Source organism: Corythoichthys intestinalis, chromosome 1, assembly GCF_030265065.1.
Source record: "Corythoichthys intestinalis isolate RoL2023-P3 chromosome 1, ASM3026506v1, whole genome shotgun sequence".
Taxonomy (NCBI): domain Eukaryota; kingdom Metazoa; phylum Chordata; class Actinopteri; order Syngnathiformes; family Syngnathidae; genus Corythoichthys; species Corythoichthys intestinalis.
In genome coordinates, this window is record NC_080395.1 from 12877939 (window position 1) to 12896486 (window position 18548).

At 38.7% G+C, this 18548-nt stretch overlaps 2 protein-coding genes across 3 annotated transcripts; both read right to left on the reverse strand.

Moving 5' to 3' along the window:
• Nucleotides 1-11: 11 nt before the first annotated feature.
• LOC130915866 (zinc finger protein 771-like) lies at nt 12-11087 on the reverse strand. 2 transcript variants are annotated; one of them, XM_057836039.1, is made up of 3 exons: nt 10671-11087; nt 10385-10492; nt 13-2139 (listed from the first exon to the last, which is right to left on the reverse strand). In XM_057836039.1, the coding sequence occupies exons 2-3, from the start codon at nt 10388-10390 to the stop codon at nt 1276-1278; spliced, it is 870 nt and encodes a 289-aa protein (XP_057692022.1). In that variant the 5' UTR covers nt 10391-10492; nt 10671-11087; the 3' UTR covers nt 13-1275. The 2 variants fall into 2 exon arrangements, with proteins under 2 accessions (XP_057692017.1, XP_057692022.1); XM_057836034.1 differs by lacking the exons at nt 10385-10492; nt 10671-11087 and adding an exon at nt 7175-7250 and having other exon boundaries at nt 12-2139.
• Nucleotides 11088-11176: 89 nt separating this feature from the next.
• On the reverse strand, nt 11177-18514 carry LOC130915876 (gastrula zinc finger protein XlCGF8.2DB-like). Its single transcript, XM_057836050.1, has 3 exons — nt 18373-18514; nt 18098-18205; nt 11177-12738 (listed from the first exon to the last, which is right to left on the reverse strand). The coding sequence occupies exons 2-3, from the start codon at nt 18161-18163 to the stop codon at nt 11959-11961; spliced, it is 846 nt and encodes a 281-aa protein (XP_057692033.1). The 5' UTR covers nt 18164-18205; nt 18373-18514; the 3' UTR covers nt 11177-11958.
• Between the last annotated feature and the right edge of the window lie 34 nt (nt 18515-18548).

Here is an 18548-nt window from a genome sequence, read left to right on the forward strand (position 1 = left end):
TACTTCTTTTAATTCTATGAAATAAATAATTGATAAATTAATACAACGTGAATAAAAAACTACGGTATTTACCATTGAGGAAGTTTAAAAAAAAATCACACATCTTGAAAGACCCGAACATGATGTTCTTGGAATCATGTCTTTCAACATCATACACATACATATTCAAATATTACATGTGTTATGTATAATAATTATTACATATGTGATAATTACTCTATATATATGGCGGAAAACACAGACAACAACTTGTGTGTTTGACAGAACTATATGTCTACAGTATATGCTGCCATAGCAGATTCATGGCGCATTAAGACCCCAAACTATTTTTAATTAGTCCGTTTTACCCTGAAAACCCCCTTTTACAGACGTCACGCAACCGCTTTTGTTTCAACCCAGCCATAAAACAAAGGGAATTATATTTTTCAAAATGTGTGTCTTTTTTAGCTTCGAATCATTAATTGATGTCTAAAATTTCGTTTAAAAAAAAAAAAAAGACAAAAAAATTATTCACTTGCATATTTCAACTTTAAAACAAATAATGTCACAATGAAAAAAAAAGGTGAAAAAAAGTAACAGATATTAACACATAACTATCGCTTAATTGTATTTTTTTTCGTTACTGTCGCATTTTCTCCGATATTAGATAACCGATCCAAACGAAGGAAAATTGAAAAAATAAACCTTTAAGGGGTAAATATATGAAAATCTCGACCACCCCTTGATGTCTGCGATTTCTGCATCGCGACCCTTGTTATATTACTATATTTCACCCATAAAATCCCCCCAAAAAACAGCTGTGGCAATTCACAGCTGTGCCTTGACACTCAGTGATACGTACATGCTACATGGAGTTTTTGGATCGAAACAAGTACACGATAATATCTCGTTAAAGTCATGGCATCTGTAATTCTGCTCTGGCGTGCTCTCACCTCCAGATAGGGTTTTGCTGTTTAAATTTTTTTTTCTTATATGTCCTCCTGTTCAAAATTTATCTTCCCCCAGAAAATTGAGATTTTAAGCTTTCCAATAATGTATCACACATGCATATCGGACAATTTTGAAATTTGGTCAAATTGGGGGTCTCAGAGCGGAACTTCCAAGTCACCTGAGTGTTTTCCGCCATATATATTGGATAGAAAAAGAACAGCACCTGAAAAATCATTTCAACAACAAAAGAGGCTCAAGGGAAACCGAATAAATAAAATGCTTTTTCCACTGTAAATGCGTGGCAGGAATCAGAATATTTTGTCACACCCTGCAATTCAAAGGTTTTTACCCAGTGTGAACTCTTGCGTGCCTTACTAAACTTCCTTTCTGAGCAAATCTTTTACCACAAAGTGAGCATGCAAAAGGTTTTTCCCCAGTGTGTATGCGCTTATGTTTTTCTAAACTATCCTTCCGAGAAAACCCTTTACCACAAAGTGTGCAGGCGAAAGGCTTTTCTCCAGTGTGTGTACGCTTATGCGTTTTTAAATCACTTTTCTGATTAAATCTTTTATCACAAATTGTGCAGGCGAAAGGCTTCTCTCCAGTGTGATTGCTTGTGTGAATGTTTAAACCTCTCTTATCGATGTATCTTTTATCACAAAGCGTGCAGGCAAAAGGCTTCTCCCCGGTGTGTTTACGCATGTGTGCCATTAAATTACGTTTCCAAGAAAATGATTTATCACAGAATGAGCAGGGAAAAGGTTTCCCAACCATGCATTCCTTGGTGTCTCTTTTCAATGATGACTTCTTTAAAGATTTTGAAGCATTTTGGTCAAAGTCATCACCCTCCTCATCAGTATTAAAGTCAGAAGAATGTGACGTTATGTCGTCGCTGTCCGAAAGCGGTGCTGAGAGGCTGTCCGGTTGCGATCGTCCCTCTACTTTTGCTGTCACGTGCTGAAATGGACTGTCGGTCAAAAGGTTCGCTGCTCCGCTCTCTTGCCTCGGTCTTTTGTCTTCTTCGCTCTTCACACTGACACACATTGGAAACATGTTGATTTCAACTTCCTGGTCTTCTTCTTTCATGTCGGGGGTCTCTGGCTCTGCCTCCTGTTTGATGAACGGCATCTCGGACTCCTCTTCCTGTTTGACATGGAGGGGATCGTGCTTCTCATGTTGAAGATCTTCTACAGTGACATCTGTGGGACACTGGGTGGAAAAAGAAAATCATGTGATTTGTTGATGTTGGCGATATGGAGAAAAATACAGGTAGTTCCTGGGACTACCCGACGTACCCGACTTACGTTATTTCGACTGTACGATGAATTTATTTTTATTATTATTTGAATGTTGACTTTTGTTTTGTGATGCATGTTTTTATTTTGACGTAGGAAGTGTGGAGCAGGTAGTACTTCCGCACGCGAGACTCACACATGAAGTAGAACGTAGGCCTGTTGCAATCAAAAATTTTAGTAGGCGATATATTGTCTCAAATTATTTCCGATATGCGATATTATTGTCAGACTTTTTTCTTTTAACAATTCAACTTAAGCCTGTCGCATTATGCAATAATTCCATTTATCGCACGGTAAATAAAAATAAAGGCGGTAATTTTTCCGCTGCGATTTATCGCCTCGGCGCGCGTGCAGCTGACATGCTGTTAAAAGTTCGGCTTCCTTGTTACCAACTACACAAAATACATTTTCGTTCTGGGCCCGGCAAAAAATAGCGCCGGAGCCAATTTGTTCCCATTATACAGTTGCGGTCAAAAGTTTACATACACTTGTGAAGAACATAATGTCATGGCTCTCTTGAGTTTCCAGTTATTTCTACAACTCTGATTTTTCTCCGATAGAGTGATTGGAACGGATACTTCTTTGTCACAAAAAACATTCATGAAGTTTGGTTCTTTTATGACTTTATTATGGGTTAACAGAAAAAGTGATCAAATCTGCTGGGTCAAAAATATACATACAGCAACACGAATTAGCAATTTCTTGTGAGTGATTATTGACTTGAACAAGTCAGGAAAGTCACTTGGAGCCATTTCAAAGCAGCTGCAGGTCCCAAGAGCAACAGTGCAAACAATTGTTTGTAAGTATAAAGTGCATGGCACTGGTTTGTTACTGCCACGATCAGGAAGAAAACGCAAGCTATCACCTGCTGCTGAGAGAAAATTGGTCAGGAGGGTGAAGATTCAACCGAGAATCACCAAAAAGCAGATCTGCCAAGAATTAGAAGCTGCTGGAACACAGGTGTCAGTGTCCACAGTCAAGCGTGTTTTGCATCTCCACGGACTGAGAGGCTGCCGTGCAAGAAGGAAGCCCTTGCTCCAAAAGCGGCACCTTAAGGCTCGACTGAAGTTTGCTGCTGATCTCATGGACAAAGATAAGACCTTCTGGAGGAAAGTTCTGTGGTCAGACGAAACAAAAATCGAGCTGTTTGGCCACAATGCCCAGCAATATGTTTGGAGGAGAAAAGGTGAGGCCTTTAACCCCAAGTACACCATGCCTACTGTCAAGCACGGTGGTGGTAGTATTATGCTGTGGGGCTGTTTTGCTGCCAATGGAACTGGTGCTTTACAGAGAGTAAATGGAATAATGAAGAAGGAGGATTACCTTCAAATTTTTCAAGATAACCTAACGTCATCAGCCCGAAGATTGGGTCTTGGGCGCGGTTGGGTGTTCCAACAGGACAATGACCCCAAACACACATCAAAAGTGGTAATGGAATGGCTAAATCAGGCTAGAATTAAGGTTTTCGAATGGCCTTCCCAAAGTCCCATTGAGAACTTGTGGACAATGCTGAAGAAACACGTCCATGTCAGAAAGCCATCAAATTTAACTGAACTGCACCAATTCTGGCAAGAGGAGTGGTCAAAGATTCAACCAGAAGCTTGCCAGAAGCGTCTAATTGAAGTGAAAATGGCCAAGGGACATGTTACCAAATATTAGCGCTGCTGTATGTATATTTTTGACCCAGCAGATTTGATCACTTTTTTCTGTTCACCCATAATAAAGTCATACAAGAACCAAACTTTATGAATGTTTTTTGTGACAAAGAAGTATCTGTTCCAATCACTCTATCAGAGAAAAATCAGAGTTGTAGAAATAACTGGAAACTCAAGAGAGCCATGACATTATGTTCTTCACAAGTGTATGCAAACTTTTGACCACAACTGTATCCTATTGTTCAACGTATACCGGCCGTGTCGGTGCTCCGGATTGATTGCGGACCATCTTCGCCGTGCCGGAGTGCGCTGGATGGTTTAGACTATTTTTTAGTTTAGTGCAGTTTAAGTTTAGTGCAGGTGGAGGAAAAAAAAGAAAAGATGACGCTTACCATTGAAATGAAGATGTAAATGATAGCAAAATATAAGCATGGTGTGTGTATCCATGAACTGGGTCGACAATAGGGGCATAGAATGTCGATCTCGGCCGGCGGTCCTCCTCCGTTCGCCATTTTTTATAAGTTAAGGTGACAGTTCTTATTGTGGTAACATTGCCAAAGAAATCATCAGCTTGGTCAGGTTTCTAATCATTTATTCCATCAACTCGCCGAGTGTCCACTGCTGTTGACGCCAGGATCGAAACAGAAAGTAAAATAGTGCTCTCCTGCTCACTGTCAGCCCCGCGGTGTGTTCTTGTATAGTAAAAAAGTCCGCCACATTAAACCCGATTCGTTACATTATTACAGGTACTGTACTGTATTATTATTATTATTATTGCTATTATTATTTTATTGTTATTCTGATTTTTATTCATAATTTACTTGTTTTGCTCTTTGTAATTGCTATTTGCAATAGTAACAGCAGTATTTATTAAGGATGTAGTGTGGGTTTTTGGGCTGTGGAACGAATTAATGGAATTATAATGTATTCTTATGGGAAAATGCTGCTCGACATACGACCATTTCGACTTACAAACAAGCTCCTGGAACGAATTAACTTCGTATGTAGAGGTACGACTGTATTACACATGGCATGGAGAAAAAGTTTTCATTTGCCTAGATGCTTAAATTATCAAGTGGAATATTATTTTTTTCTTTAAAAAAAACCATTTTATGTATTCTGTGTTTCTGTGCAGTATCAATATTGTTGTCTTTTACTAAAAAGAGGTACGGTCTATTGTTTTAGTTGAGATTTCTCAAAAAGTATTTTTGAATTTAAGCGTAAACATTTATTGCGTTTAAATGGGTGGACGTGATCTATTAATTTACTGTGTTCTCACAATGTTATTGTAATTTCTTTTTTAATTGGGGGGTGCAATAATATCGCATATCGCAATAATTTATGAAATAAACTATCGCACACTAAAATTTGTCTCACTAAAACTATCAATGCAGTGACAATTAGAGATGTCCCGATCGATCGGCATCGGCAAAAAAATATCGGCCATGCTTTTTTTTAATACATATATTTTTAATTAAATCGTTTTCTTGTTGTATTTAAAGTTACAGACATAATATATTACACTCATCCAGAGTCTTTAGTTTAGGCTTAATGTAGGGTTATCAAAAATGTCCCAATAACGGCGGCAATTAATTTATTGAAAAATGGGTCCCGTTAGAATATTTAACGCCATCATAATATACGCTGCACGATCCTCTCACTCAAACTGAGATGACGTCGTTTTACCTTTATAGAGATAAAAGGCAGCGCAATATGAGTAGAGAGAACTTTAGCAGCCTTTGAAGCCTTTCTTCATTTGGCTATTACCTTGCAATCCCTCTCCCTATGTTTAGAAATATTATGGGAAGCATTGTGGGGAAGCAAGGTGGCAATAAATCTTTGTCCTTACACCTCAAGTTATTTCGCAAAGCAGAGAAGATATATCAATTGATAGCACAACGCACAGTCATGGTTTTACTTCCCATCATGGTTCCACGCCCATCATGCATTGGGGCATACCTGCAGTATCATTTACTGAAAGCTCAACAAATACACTAGATGGCAATATTTACTCACAATACACAAAGTCACAAGTCTTTCTATCCGTGGATCCCTCTCACAGAAAGAATGTTAATAATGTAAATGCCATCTTGAGGATTTATTATCATAATAAACAAATACAGTATTTATGTACTGTATGTTGAATGTATATATTCGTCCGAGTTTTATTCATTTTTTTCTTAATGCATTGCCAAAATGTATATGATCGGGAAAAATTTTCGGGAATGATTGGAATTGAATCGGGAGCAAAAAAACATGATCGGAACAACCCTAGTGACAATACATCCTCATAAATCACCCATTCAAATGCAATTAATTGATTCAATTAAATAAAACACAAACTATATTTAAAATAATACATATTAAAAAAAACAATGCATCAGTCATTTTAAATCTAATTAAGTGCAGAATATGAAATAGGTGAGAAATCCAATGTCATTTTTGTTGTCTGCCAATTAGACCCCATTAAATGTTATTCTGATCCAAAATGACTGTCATCTTGTCGTGCAAAGTGCGCATTTTAACAAATTTGAAGCCAAATTATTATCATTAATTACATCATATTATCATTGATAATCAGATTTTTTATAATGGGTGCCATTTTAAATCTATTCTTATTGTAGAATCTGAAGTATGTGAGATTGCCCCGAGAAATCAGAACATGGCATGCTTTTACTTTTAAGTGTTCACCGGAAGTACGTTAGCTAAACCACTAACCGTAAGCTTTACACTCAGTATAAAAAAAAAAAAAAATTTTAAGAAGTGCACCTCGCGTTTCATCATGCATGGTCGTTAATACATTTTTTTTGTCCGCATCGTTTTCAAATGCTGTAGTCCAGCGAGTTTTCATGTTAAAAGTGTTACTTTTTAACCTCAATTTTGCATGAACTTGATCACATATATGATGTACATATACGGAATGTCGGGGATGGAGACAAAGTCATTACATTGCACGCCCTGAAAATATGCCCTGTGGCAAACACAGATCACTCACTGCTCGTTGATGTGCATGCTGCCTGAACTGTAACAGCTGTATACAATAGAGCTGCTTGACTGGATGCTGAGTGCACTGGACAGAATTTTCGGAACAATGCGACCTATGCCAAACCAACGCCCATGTCCGGCCAACACCTTCACATCTGGATATTCCTCCCTACACAAATCTGACAATCATCCTAATCAATGAACTCACACTAATCGACAATATTGCTTAAGTGCTATGGCAAATCAATAACTTTTGGGAAGAAAATTCATGTTGGGGGGGCTCATGTAATGTGATGTATGCAACACTACCATGTTTGATTCTGCATCCATGGCTGCAGGGGGACGGGTCCTTTATAAGCATATGCTTCTCCCGTCTGCCCTTGTCTTTCTTCGGTTCTTTCTTTCTTCGGGCAAATCATATCACATTTTGCAACTGTCAATGATACCGATGATGATGACAAAAAACATTTCATTCATTCATTGCTGCTTCCAGCCAACATGACACGCTTGCTGCAGCGTAACTAAAAAAATAAATAAATAAAAATTTCGAAATATGGAACGACCAACACATCGTATTTAAATCACGCTTTGACTTATTGCATGTTGTCACAGGCTTATTTCTGTTTGAAGTGGGAGTGGAATGAATGACTGTTCATCCCCTACCACACCTTCCAGTTCAAACGGATTGGACGGCAACTTGTGATAAACTCATTTACATTCACAACAGAAGGATAAAATTAGCTTGTTTTCCTGTTCATTACTTGTTTTGCAGAATATCCTAGAATGATTTCCTGACCGATATTTGTTGTGTCGCATTATCGTGAAATCATCATTATAGTGAGCCACATATCACCAGTGTTGTCAGTAACGTGTTAGTTAGTAACGCGTTACTGTAATCTGATTACTTTATTTCAGTTACGAGTAATCGAACGCGTTCATTTTTCTACACCAGTAATGTGATTAAAGTTAGTTTCCTTAGTGTCTCTGCGTTTCTATTTTTTCATTGCCTCATAATGTATGTAGAATGAAGAATATTGTAGTCATGCACGAAGAGCATTTTGAATACAAAATGCTAAAATAAAAGGTTCCCAGTACGTGTTTCCATGACAACCTCTCAGCTACTTCCCGTTTTGGTCTCGCGTCACATGTGTTGTGGGACTGAAAAAAGCTAGTGATGTGTCGGTCGTAAACGAGCCGGTACAAAGAGCCGACTCTTTGAAGTAAAGGACGAGAGCCGGCACAACACCGGCACCCTACCTCAAGAGCCGGCTCTTTATTTTCCCTCCCTCTCACCCTCCCTCCCTCCCTCTCTCTCTCTCGCCCTCGCTTTTTCACGTGTCTGAAGCGGGGTGTGGCAGTTGCTCAGGTGAGGGAGTGCCGTGCGCAGAGAGGGAGAAAGGAAGAGAAAGGGGAGGGGCCAGGGGCTTGGTAGTACAGCACGCCACGCCACGGAGTGCACGCCACGCTGAGCACCGTCCGTCGCGTAGCTGCAAGTGCACAGCCACAGACACACAGGAGGAGGAGGACGACAGACAAACGCGGTTTGTAGGCCTTCAAAATGCGCCGAAAACGCAGTAACATTTGGAGACATTTTAATTGGTCAGATGATAATAGGGCAGAATGCCGTGTCTGCAAACTTAATCCCTTATAGCCTAATGCATCACATTTGTGTATCACTTAGAATTTCATTATTTTGAGACTCTAATTTAGAAATTAAAATTTCTTTTTTTTTTTTTAATGATGGATGCAAGTCAACACATCCGTCTGCATGTTCCATGAGGAAAAAAAATCTGGATTTAGCTAAAAGACTGGACAAATAATTACTGAGAGAAGGAGCCAATCAGTCCGTTCAAGTTGAAGTATTTAGGTTTCTTGAATGCAAATTTAAAATAAAGCAAGGAGTAGCTTATGTTGGTAAAATAAAGCAAGGAGTAGCTTATGTTTTTTTTTTTTTCACTGCCGCTGTTGCAGTTCCTACTCACTATTTTTGTTATGATGCAGCATGTTTGATTGTTGTTGGTTGAAGTTTAATTTTGTTGCTTGTTTATTGTTTGGAGCCATGTTAATGTTCAATAAAATAAGTAAAAACCCCTTTCTTTGCTTGATAATTGTTGCTATTTGCAGTCAGTAGAGTGCAATATTTAGTTCACCAAGTAATTTATCAAAATATATGCTAAATTTGTCAGAAATATTTAGAAAAAAAGCTAAAGTTAAAAGAGCCATTTGAGAGCAAAAAAGAGCCAGTAAGCTCTTTTCACTGAGCCGATCCAAATGAACCGGATCACCGAAAAGAGCCGAAAATCCCATCACTAAAAAAGGCGTGGGCCAGGCGGGTGGACATTCGAGCCGAGTGTTGAGACATTGCGAGGGAATGTTGATCTGTGGATATCCATGAATGAAGGTGAGTATTTTTCTTTCATTCTGGAGGGTGTCAGCAAAAGGTTGGACCCCCTACATGCGCAGTCGCTTCGTAGCTTTGCCGGAGCAACGACGATGTATTTATCGTAAAAAGAAAACTCATAAGAAACACAGCTATTTAGCTATATTAGCATTCAACCACTAACTAACGCAGAACAATTACAAGACTCATATAATATACTGCATCTCTGTGTACACATATAACCCTATGTACAACAAAAGACATGTGATCAACATGAACAGGAGATAAACTTACAGAAAGGTGTATGGACCCACGTCTTTTAGAACTCCTTATTGAATTCCTTACTGTAGTCTGATCTTTCACCAAACCGTCAGTAGATGGTGGTAATTCCCCATGAAACAAAGGGTGAACTACCAACAAAAAAGAAGAAGAAGATCTACTCCTTCTCCCTCCCTTACTAGTAGGAGCCACGTCAACGCAGGCAAGCACTGCTCCCTAGCGGCCGGGGGGATTCTCTTCAAATTGGTCCCATGAAAAATCATACAAACCAGACATTTTCATGAATTTATGAAACCCGGCCGGACGCTCCGGAGGGCACGAAATAGGAGGGGAAGTCCGAGCAAAAGAGGACGTTTGGTCACCCTTGGCTTCATCTTAAGAGTTAGCGGGGTTTGATTGGTTGGTGGAGTTGATTTCAATAAATTCCAAGCAGTTTGTCAGAAATTTGTTGGTTTCAGGGCTCCATAGTGGCGAAGATAGCGTGAGTCACCGTGCTTATGTGAAAAATTCTGATGTTCCCCTTTAAATTCAATCATTGTAAAGTCAATTACATGTGATGACATTTTTCTGTTGTCATTCTTATGTTGAGGTGGGACAGGGAGAAAAATGGGTAAAAAGTAACTGATAGATTACTTTTAAAGAAAGCTGGTTACTTTGATAATGAAGTAATCAGTAAAGTAACTAGATTACTTTTTTGAGGCGCAATCATTAATTAAATTACTTTTTCAAGTAATCCGTGACAACACTGCGCATCACAAACCAGCAATGGGATTTTTGTCTTACAGTCGCAATCACTGATAACAGGCGGATCAAAACAATTCTGATATTTCATAAAAAGCATCATAATGTCATAATCTTACCCTCATTTTCTTTCGTTTTTCAGTTGCTCGTCGTGGCCTGGATTAGCACTCCTCGTCATCATCCACGTCTCGATTCTTTGGGCTTCGGTCAGTTGTATTTTGTCGCATCTTTAAGACAAATTTTAAGCTTAAGCAATCGGAATGAGTTAGCGTGTCTTGGCTAGCGAGCTAAGCTAACAAAACTAAGTGAAGTAAGCCTGGGAAGCTTCAACATCAAGCCAAACAAATTCCAATAAGCTTAAAGATAGGACGTTTTAGTCCACTAAATTCTTAGTTGGGTATTCACCCGATGAGAAAACTTTGAAGAAACGCGCTTGATTAGAAGAAGGCTTCAGGAAAGAACTGCAAGTCTGGCGAGGGTACACGGACGTTGCGTCAAGTGAACCGGAAGTACAAACGTTCAGTCCCTGAAACTTCAGGTTTCGGGTCAATCAACATCATACACATACATATTCAAATATCACATATGTATGATAATTTTTACATATGTGATAATTACTCTCTATATATATGGCTGAAAACACAGACAACAACAACTTGTGTGTTTGATAGAACAATATGTCTATATGCTGCCATCGCAAATTCATGGCGCATTAAGCCCCCGAACTATTTTTAATTTGTCCGTTTTACCCTGAAAACCCCCTTTTACAGACGTCACGCAACCGCTTTTGTTTCAACCCAGCCATAAAACGAAGGTAATTATATTTTTCAAAATGTCTCTTTTTTTTTTAGCTTAGAATCATTAATTAATGTCTAAAATTTCGTTAAAAAAAAAAAAAAAAAAACTTTAAAAAATTATTCACTTGCATATTTTAACTTTAAAACAAATAACGTCACAATGAAAAAAAAAGGTGAAAAAAGTCACGGATATTAACACATAACTATCGCTTAATTGTATTTTTTTCAATACTGTCGCATTTTCTCCGATATGTTAGATAATCGATCCAAACAAAGTTAAATTGAAAAAAAAAAAAAAAAACTTTAAAGGGGTAAATATATGAAAATCTCGACCACCCCTTGATGTCTGCAATTTCTGCATCGCGACCCTTGTTATATTACTATATTTCACCCATAAAATCCCCCCAAAATACGGCTGTGGCAATTCACAGCTGTGCCTTGACACTCAGTGATACGTACATACTACATGGAGTTTTTGGATCGAAACAAGGTAAGTACACGATAATATCTTGTTAAAGTCATGGCATCTGTAATTCTGCTCTGGCGTGCTCTCACCTCCAGTAAGGGTTTTGCTGTTTAAAATTTTTTTCTTATATGTCCTCCTGTTCAAAATGTTTCTTCCCCCAGAAAATGGAGGTTTTAAGCTTTCCAATGATGTATCACACATGCATATCGGACAATTTTGAAATTTGGTTAAATTGGGGGTCTCAGAGCGGAACTTCAAGTCACCTGAGTATTTTCCGCCATATATATTGGATAGAAAAAGAACAGCACCTGAAAAATCATTTCAACAACCAAAGAGACTCAAGGGAAACTGAAAATTTTAAATGCTTTTTCCACTGTAAATGCGTGGCAGGAATCAGAATATTTTGTCACACGCTGCAATTCAAAGGTTTTTACCTAGTGTGAACTCTTGCGTGCCTTATTAAAGTTCCATTCTGAGCAAATCTTTTACCACAAAGTGAGCATGCAAAAGGTTTTTCTCCAGTGTGTATGCGCTTATGTATTTCTAAAATATCCTTCCGAGAAAATCCTTTCCCGCAAAGTGTGCAGGCGAAAGGCTTCTCTCCAGTGTGATTGCTTGTGTGAATGTTTAAACCTCTCTTATCGATGTATCTTTTACCACAAAACGTGCAGGCAAAAGGCTTCTCTCCGGTGTGTTTACGCATGTGTGCCATTAAATTACGTTTCCAAGAAAATGATTTATCACAGAATGAGCAGGGAAAAGGTTTCCCAACCATGCATTCCTTGGTGTCTCTTTTCAATGATGACTTCTTTAAAGATTTTGAAGCATTTTGGTCAAAGTCATCACCCTCCTCATCAGTATTAAAGTCAGAAGAATGTGACGTTATGTCGTCGCTGTCCAAAAGCGGAGCTGAGAGGCTGTCCGGTTGCGATCGTCCCTCTACTTTTGCTGTCACGTGCTGAAATGGACTGTCGGTCAAAAGGTTCGCTGCTCCGCTCTCTTGCCTCGGTCCTTTGTCTTCTTCGCTCTTCACACTGACACCCATTGGAAACATGTGGATTTCAACTTCCTGGTCTTCTTCTTTCATGTTGGGGGTCTCTGGCTCTGCCTCCTGTTTGATGAACGGCATCTTGGACTCCTCTTCCTGTTTGACGTGGAGGGGATTGTGCTTCTCATGGTGAAGATCTTCTACAGTGACATCTGTGCGACACTGGGTGGAAAAAGAAAATGATTTGATTTGTTGATGTTGGCGATATGGAGAAAAATACAGGTAGTTCCTGGGACTACCAAACGTGCCCGACTTACGTTATTTCGACTGTACGACGAATTTGTTTTTATTATTATTATAATGTTGACTTTTGTTTTTTTGATGCATGTTTTATTTTGGCGTAGGAAGTGTAGAGCAGGTAGTACTTCTGCACACGAGACTCACACATGAAGTAGAACGTAGGGCTGTTGCAATCACAAATTTTAGTAAGCGATATATTGTCTCATAAATTATTGCCGATATGCGATATTAGTGTCAGACTTTTTTTTTTTAACAATTCAACTTAAGCCTGTTGCAATATGCAATAATTCCATTTAACGCACGGTAAATAAAAATGAAGGCGGTAATTTTTCCGCTGCGATTTATCGCCTCGCGTGCACGTGCGTGCGGCTGACATGCTGTTAAAAAGTTCGGCTTCCTTGTTACTAGAGGTGTGCAAAATTTCCGATTCTTAGATTATTCGCGATTCGGCCGTGGAAGATTCGAGAACGATTCACAAACATCCAAATTCCGATTATTGAAATATGCCAAGTAAAGCGGAAGTACACAACACTCAGCGCGCCACGCGGTCTTCGGGATGGAACGGAGCGGGAGTAGCTAAACATCTTGCTTCCCATTACCCGGCCCCTCGGGTAATGCCAATGCTCAACTCACGGCTCTAGCTCAACTCATGCAACGAGATAAGAAAACACAACAACATACCTGACTGCTGCCGAAAAGCTGCTACAGAGTTTACGGTGGATATCATTTATATAGGACTAGATGCATAATAGATTTGGTAGTGTTAGCAGCACATCTACAAAAAGCTAGATGCAGGCGTTATAAACGGCCGCCATCTTAAAGCAGTACACTTCCCTGCAAGGCTGTTGTAGCGAACCTTTCAAGCAAACCTAATTAACTTTTTATCTAAAATACTCCTAAATCGGTAAAATATTGACTTGAATCTATCTTTAAAATAGTTTTAAAACTTTCACATGTCGAAAGTAGACAAAAGGGAAATTATGGAATAACGGGAGCAATTTTAACAAATTTAACGGTTGATTCACAACATTAAATTAATTGAATGTAGTTTAAAGCTGCTGATACAGAATGGGGACTGGAGTTTTTTATTTAATGTTATTTTTGTAAATTTGTTTACTGCTATATGTTAACTTGATACTGATATATAGTAGTGTGGTTTAGCCTGAGAGTATTTTTGAACTTTGGAACTAATGTACAAAACATTTAAAAAAAAAAAAAAAAAAAAAAGGAGGGGGGTGCATCAATAATCGTTTTATAATCGAATCGGAGCCTCTGAATCGTAATCGTAATCGAATCGTTAGGTGCCCAAAGATTCCCAGCTCTACTTGTTACCAACTACACAAAATACATTTTCGTTCTGGGCCCGACAAAAAATAGCGCCGGAGCCAATTTTTTCCCATTATATCCTATTGTTCAACGTATACCGGCCACATATGTGCTCCGGATTGACTGCGGACCATCTTCGCCGTGCCGGAGTCCGCTGGATGGTTTAGGCTATTTTTTCAGTTTAGTGCAGTTTAAGTTTAGTGCAGGTGGATATACGCTAAATATACGCTGCACGATCCGCTCACTCATTGTCACGCTCAATCTGAGACGACATTTTACCTTTATAGAGAGATAAAAGGTAGCGCAATATGAGTAGAGAGAACTTTAGCAGCCTTTGAAGACTTTCTTCAATCGGCTAATACCTTGCAATCCCTCTCCCTATGTTTAGGAATATTATGGGAAGCAATGTGGGGAAACAAGGTGGCAATAAATCTTTGTCCTTACACGTTAAGTTATTTCCCAAAGCAGAGAAGATATATTTATTGAAAGCACGACGCACAGTCATGGTTTTACTTCCCATCATGGTTCCACTCCCATAATGCATTGGGGCATGCCTGCAGTATCATTTACTGAAAGCTCAACAAATACACTAGATGGCAATATTTACTCACAATACACAAAGTCACAAGTCTTTCTATCAGTGGATCCCTCTCACAGAAAGAATGTTAATAATGTAAATGCTATCTTGAGGATTTATTGTCATAATAAACAAATACAGTACTTATGTACTGTATGTTGAATGTATATATTCGTCCGAGTTTTATTCATTTTTTTCTTAATGCATTGCCAAAATGTATATGATCGGGAAAAATGATCGGGAATGATTGGAATTGAATCGGGAGCAAAAAAAGCAATCGGATCGGGAAATATCGGGATCTGTAGATACTCAAACTAAAACGATCAGGATCGGATCGGGAGCAAAAAAACATGATCGGAACAACCCTAGTGACAGTACATCCTCATAAATCACCCATTCAAATGCAATTAATTGATTATATTAAATAAAACACAAACTATATTTAAAATAATACATATTAAAAAAACACAATGCATGAGTCATTTTAAATCTAATTAAGTGTAGAATATGAAATAGGTGAGAAATCCAATGTCATTTTTGTTGTCTGCCAATTAGAGCCCATTAAATGTGTTATTCTGATCCAAAATGACTGTCATCTTGTCCTGCAAAGTGCGCATTTTAACAAATTTGAAGCCAAATTATTATCATTAATTACATGATATTATCATTGATAATCAGATTTTTTATAATGGGTGCCATTTTAAATCTATTCTTATAGTAGAATCGGAAGTATGTGAGATTTCCCCCAGAAATCAGAACATGCTTTTATTATTCACAGCAGAAGGATAAAATTAGCTTGTTTTCCTGTTCATTACTTTTTTTGCAGAATAACCTAGAATGATTTCCTGACCGATATTTGTTGTGTCGCCTTATCGTGAGATCATCGTTACAGTGAGCCACGTATCACCAGTGTTGTCATGCGTTACTGTAATCTGATTACTTTCTTTCAGTAACGAGTAATCGAACGCATTCATTTTTCTACGCCAGTAATAGGATTAAAGTTAGTTTCCTTAGTGTCTCTGCCTTACTATTTTTTCCATTGCCTCATAATGTATGTAGAATGAAGAATATTGTAGTCATGCACGAAGAGCATTCTGAATAGAAATTGCTAATATAAAAGGTTCCCAGTACGTGTTTCCATGACAACCTCTCAGCTACTTCCCGTTTTGGTCTCGCGTCACATGTGTTGGACACATGTGGGACTGAAAAAGGCGTGGGCCAGGCGGGTGGACATTTGAGCCGAGTGTTGAGACGTTGTGAGGGAATGTTGATCTGTGGATATCCATGAATGAAGGAGAGTATTTTTCTTTCATTCTGGAGGGCGTCAGCAAAAGCTTGGACCCCTACATGTGCAGCTGTTTTGTAGCTTTGCCGTAGCAACAACAGGCAGTCATCGCTCCAAGTAGGCAAGCTTTGTTTACATTATATGCGTGCAGCACATTTATGCCGTGAGGTTATGTGTTCGTTTAGCATCTGTGGGATGTGTTTTAAGTCTGATTGAGTGTAAAGTGCTTAGTTGCTGGCACGTTTTGTGGCCAAATTGACCGTGTGTGTGTGTTGAGAGGCGCACTTCCGGGTTGCGCACGCGCATCCGCACCCGCCACCACCTTTGTGTTTATTGCACTGTACAATCAACTTGTGTGTTGTTGATTATTGTGCAGTCAGTTTGCATTGTTTTACATTGGCACTGAGAAGCTGTTAACCATAACCCGAAATTCAGAATTTTTGACATTAGGCTTCATTTGGGTGACCATATTTTGATTTCCAAAAAAGAGGACACTCGGCCCGATCTCGAGATACTTGAATTTTACTCGAAGATCACTCAAAGATGCGTATATAACCCACTTTTTTTTACTCAACTTGTTATTCAGCAGGCTTTATTCATCCTAAAAAATAATCAAACAATAAAAAAAAAAACTCTGAATAATTATTTTTAAAAATAATATAATTCTGACCCATTGAAATGTAGATCAGTTAATACACAGACACAGTTGGCTATGTGCCAACTCAACATTTTTTTAAAATTACGATCACGACAACTGTCGTTGACAAAATGTTATTCCCACTGAATTTTTATTCTTATTCAATGTTCTAGATTGTACGCAAACAATAACTGAAATAAACTGACAAGCTATTCAACCAGCATGTTTCCAAACGAAGCAGTTCAAAACTACATTGCTCATCATGCCTAGTGCAGCTGAGCTTACTGATTGCTATCCTATTAGCGAGTACGGGAGCCGAGGCAAAATCAGACTTTGCTATAAAACTTTACTATCATCAGCAGCGCAAAGATGCGACAACAAACGGGATTTTACAAATTACACCAGTACAAATCTCCGACGGAAGTCAACAGTTGCCATTATATACGTATTTATCGTAAAAAAAAAAAAACTCATAAGAAACAAAGCTATTTAGCTAGATTACCATTCAACCACTAACTAACGCAGAACAATTACAAGACTCGTATAATATACTGCATTTATGTGCACACATATAACCCTATGTACAACAAAAGACACGTGATCGACATTAACAGGAGATAAATTTACAGAAAGGTGTATGGACCCACGTCTTTTAGAACTCCTTATTGAATTCCTTACTGTAGTCTGATCTCTCGCCAAACCGTCAGTAGATGGTGGTAATTCCCCATGAAACAAAGAGTGAACTGCCAAAAAAAAAGAAGATCTACTCCTTCTCCCACCCCTACTAGTAGGAGCCACGTCAACGCAGGCAAGCGCTGCCCCAGGGATTCTCTTCAAATTGGTCCCGTGAAAAATCATAAAAACCGGACATTTTCATGAATTTATGAAACCCGGTCGGACGCTCCAGAGGGCACGTAATAGGAGGACATGTCCGGGCAAAAGAGGACATTTGGTCACCCGAGGCTTAATCTTAAGAGTTAGCGGGGTTGAATTGGTCGGTGGAGTTGATTTCAACAAATTCAAAGCAGTTTGTCAGATATTTGTTAGTGTCAGGGCTCCATAGTGGCTAAGATAGCGCGAGTCAACGGTGCCTATGTGAAAAATTCTGATATTCCCCTTTAAATTCAATCATTGTAAAGTCAATTACATGTGATGACATTTTTCTGTTGTCATTCTTATGTTGAGGTGGCAAAGGAAGAAAAATGGGTAAAAAGTAACCAATAGATTACTTTTAAAGTAACTTGGTTACTTTGATAATGAAGTAATCAGTAAAGTAACCAGATTACTTTTTTGAGGCGCAATCGGTAATTAAATGACTTTTTCAAGTAATCTGTGAAAACACTGCGTATCACAAGCCAGCTATGGGATTTTTGCCTTACAGTCGCAATCACTGATAACAGGCGGATCAAAACAAGTCTGACATTGCATAAAAAGCATCATAATGTCATAATCTTACCCTCATTTTCTTTCTTTTTTCAGTTGCTCGTCGTGGCCTGGATAACCTCTCCTCGTCATCATCCATGTCTCGATTCTTTGAGCTTCAGTCAGTTGTATTTTGTCGCATCTATAAGACAAATTTTAAGCTAAAGCAATCGGAATGAGTTCGCGTGTCTTGGCTAGCGAACTAAGCTAAGCAAAACTAAGTTAGGTAAGCCTGGGAAGCTTCAACATCAAGCCAAACGACTTCCACTAAGCTTAAAGATGGGACGTTTTAGTCCACTAAATTCTTACCTGGGTACTCAGCCGATGAGAATACTGTGAAGAAACGCGTTTGGTTTGAAGAAGGGTACAGGAAAGAACTGCAAGAGTCTGGCGAGGGTTCATGGATCTTGCGTCAAATAAACCGGAAGTAAAAACGTTCAGTCCCTGAAACTTCAGGTTAATACTTTGAAGCGTTTGGAAACAAA

Bases quoted from the DNA above. Each gene is read 5' to 3' on its own strand.
- LOC130915866 (XM_057836034.1), bottom strand. From the start codon at position 7,195: ATGGATGCAGAATCAAACATG. The intron at 2,140-7,174 runs GTAGTGTTGCAT...TTTTCCACCCAG, and splicing joins TGGATGCAGAATCAAACATG to TGTCCCACAGATGTCACTGT.
- LOC130915876 (XM_057836050.1), bottom strand. From the start codon at position 18,163: ATGGATGATGACGAGGAGAGGTTATCCAGGCCACGACGAGCAACTGAA. The intron at 12,739-18,097 runs GTAAGATTATGA...TTTTCCACCCAG, and splicing joins AAAAAAGAAAGAAAATGAGG to TGTCGCACAGATGTCACTGT.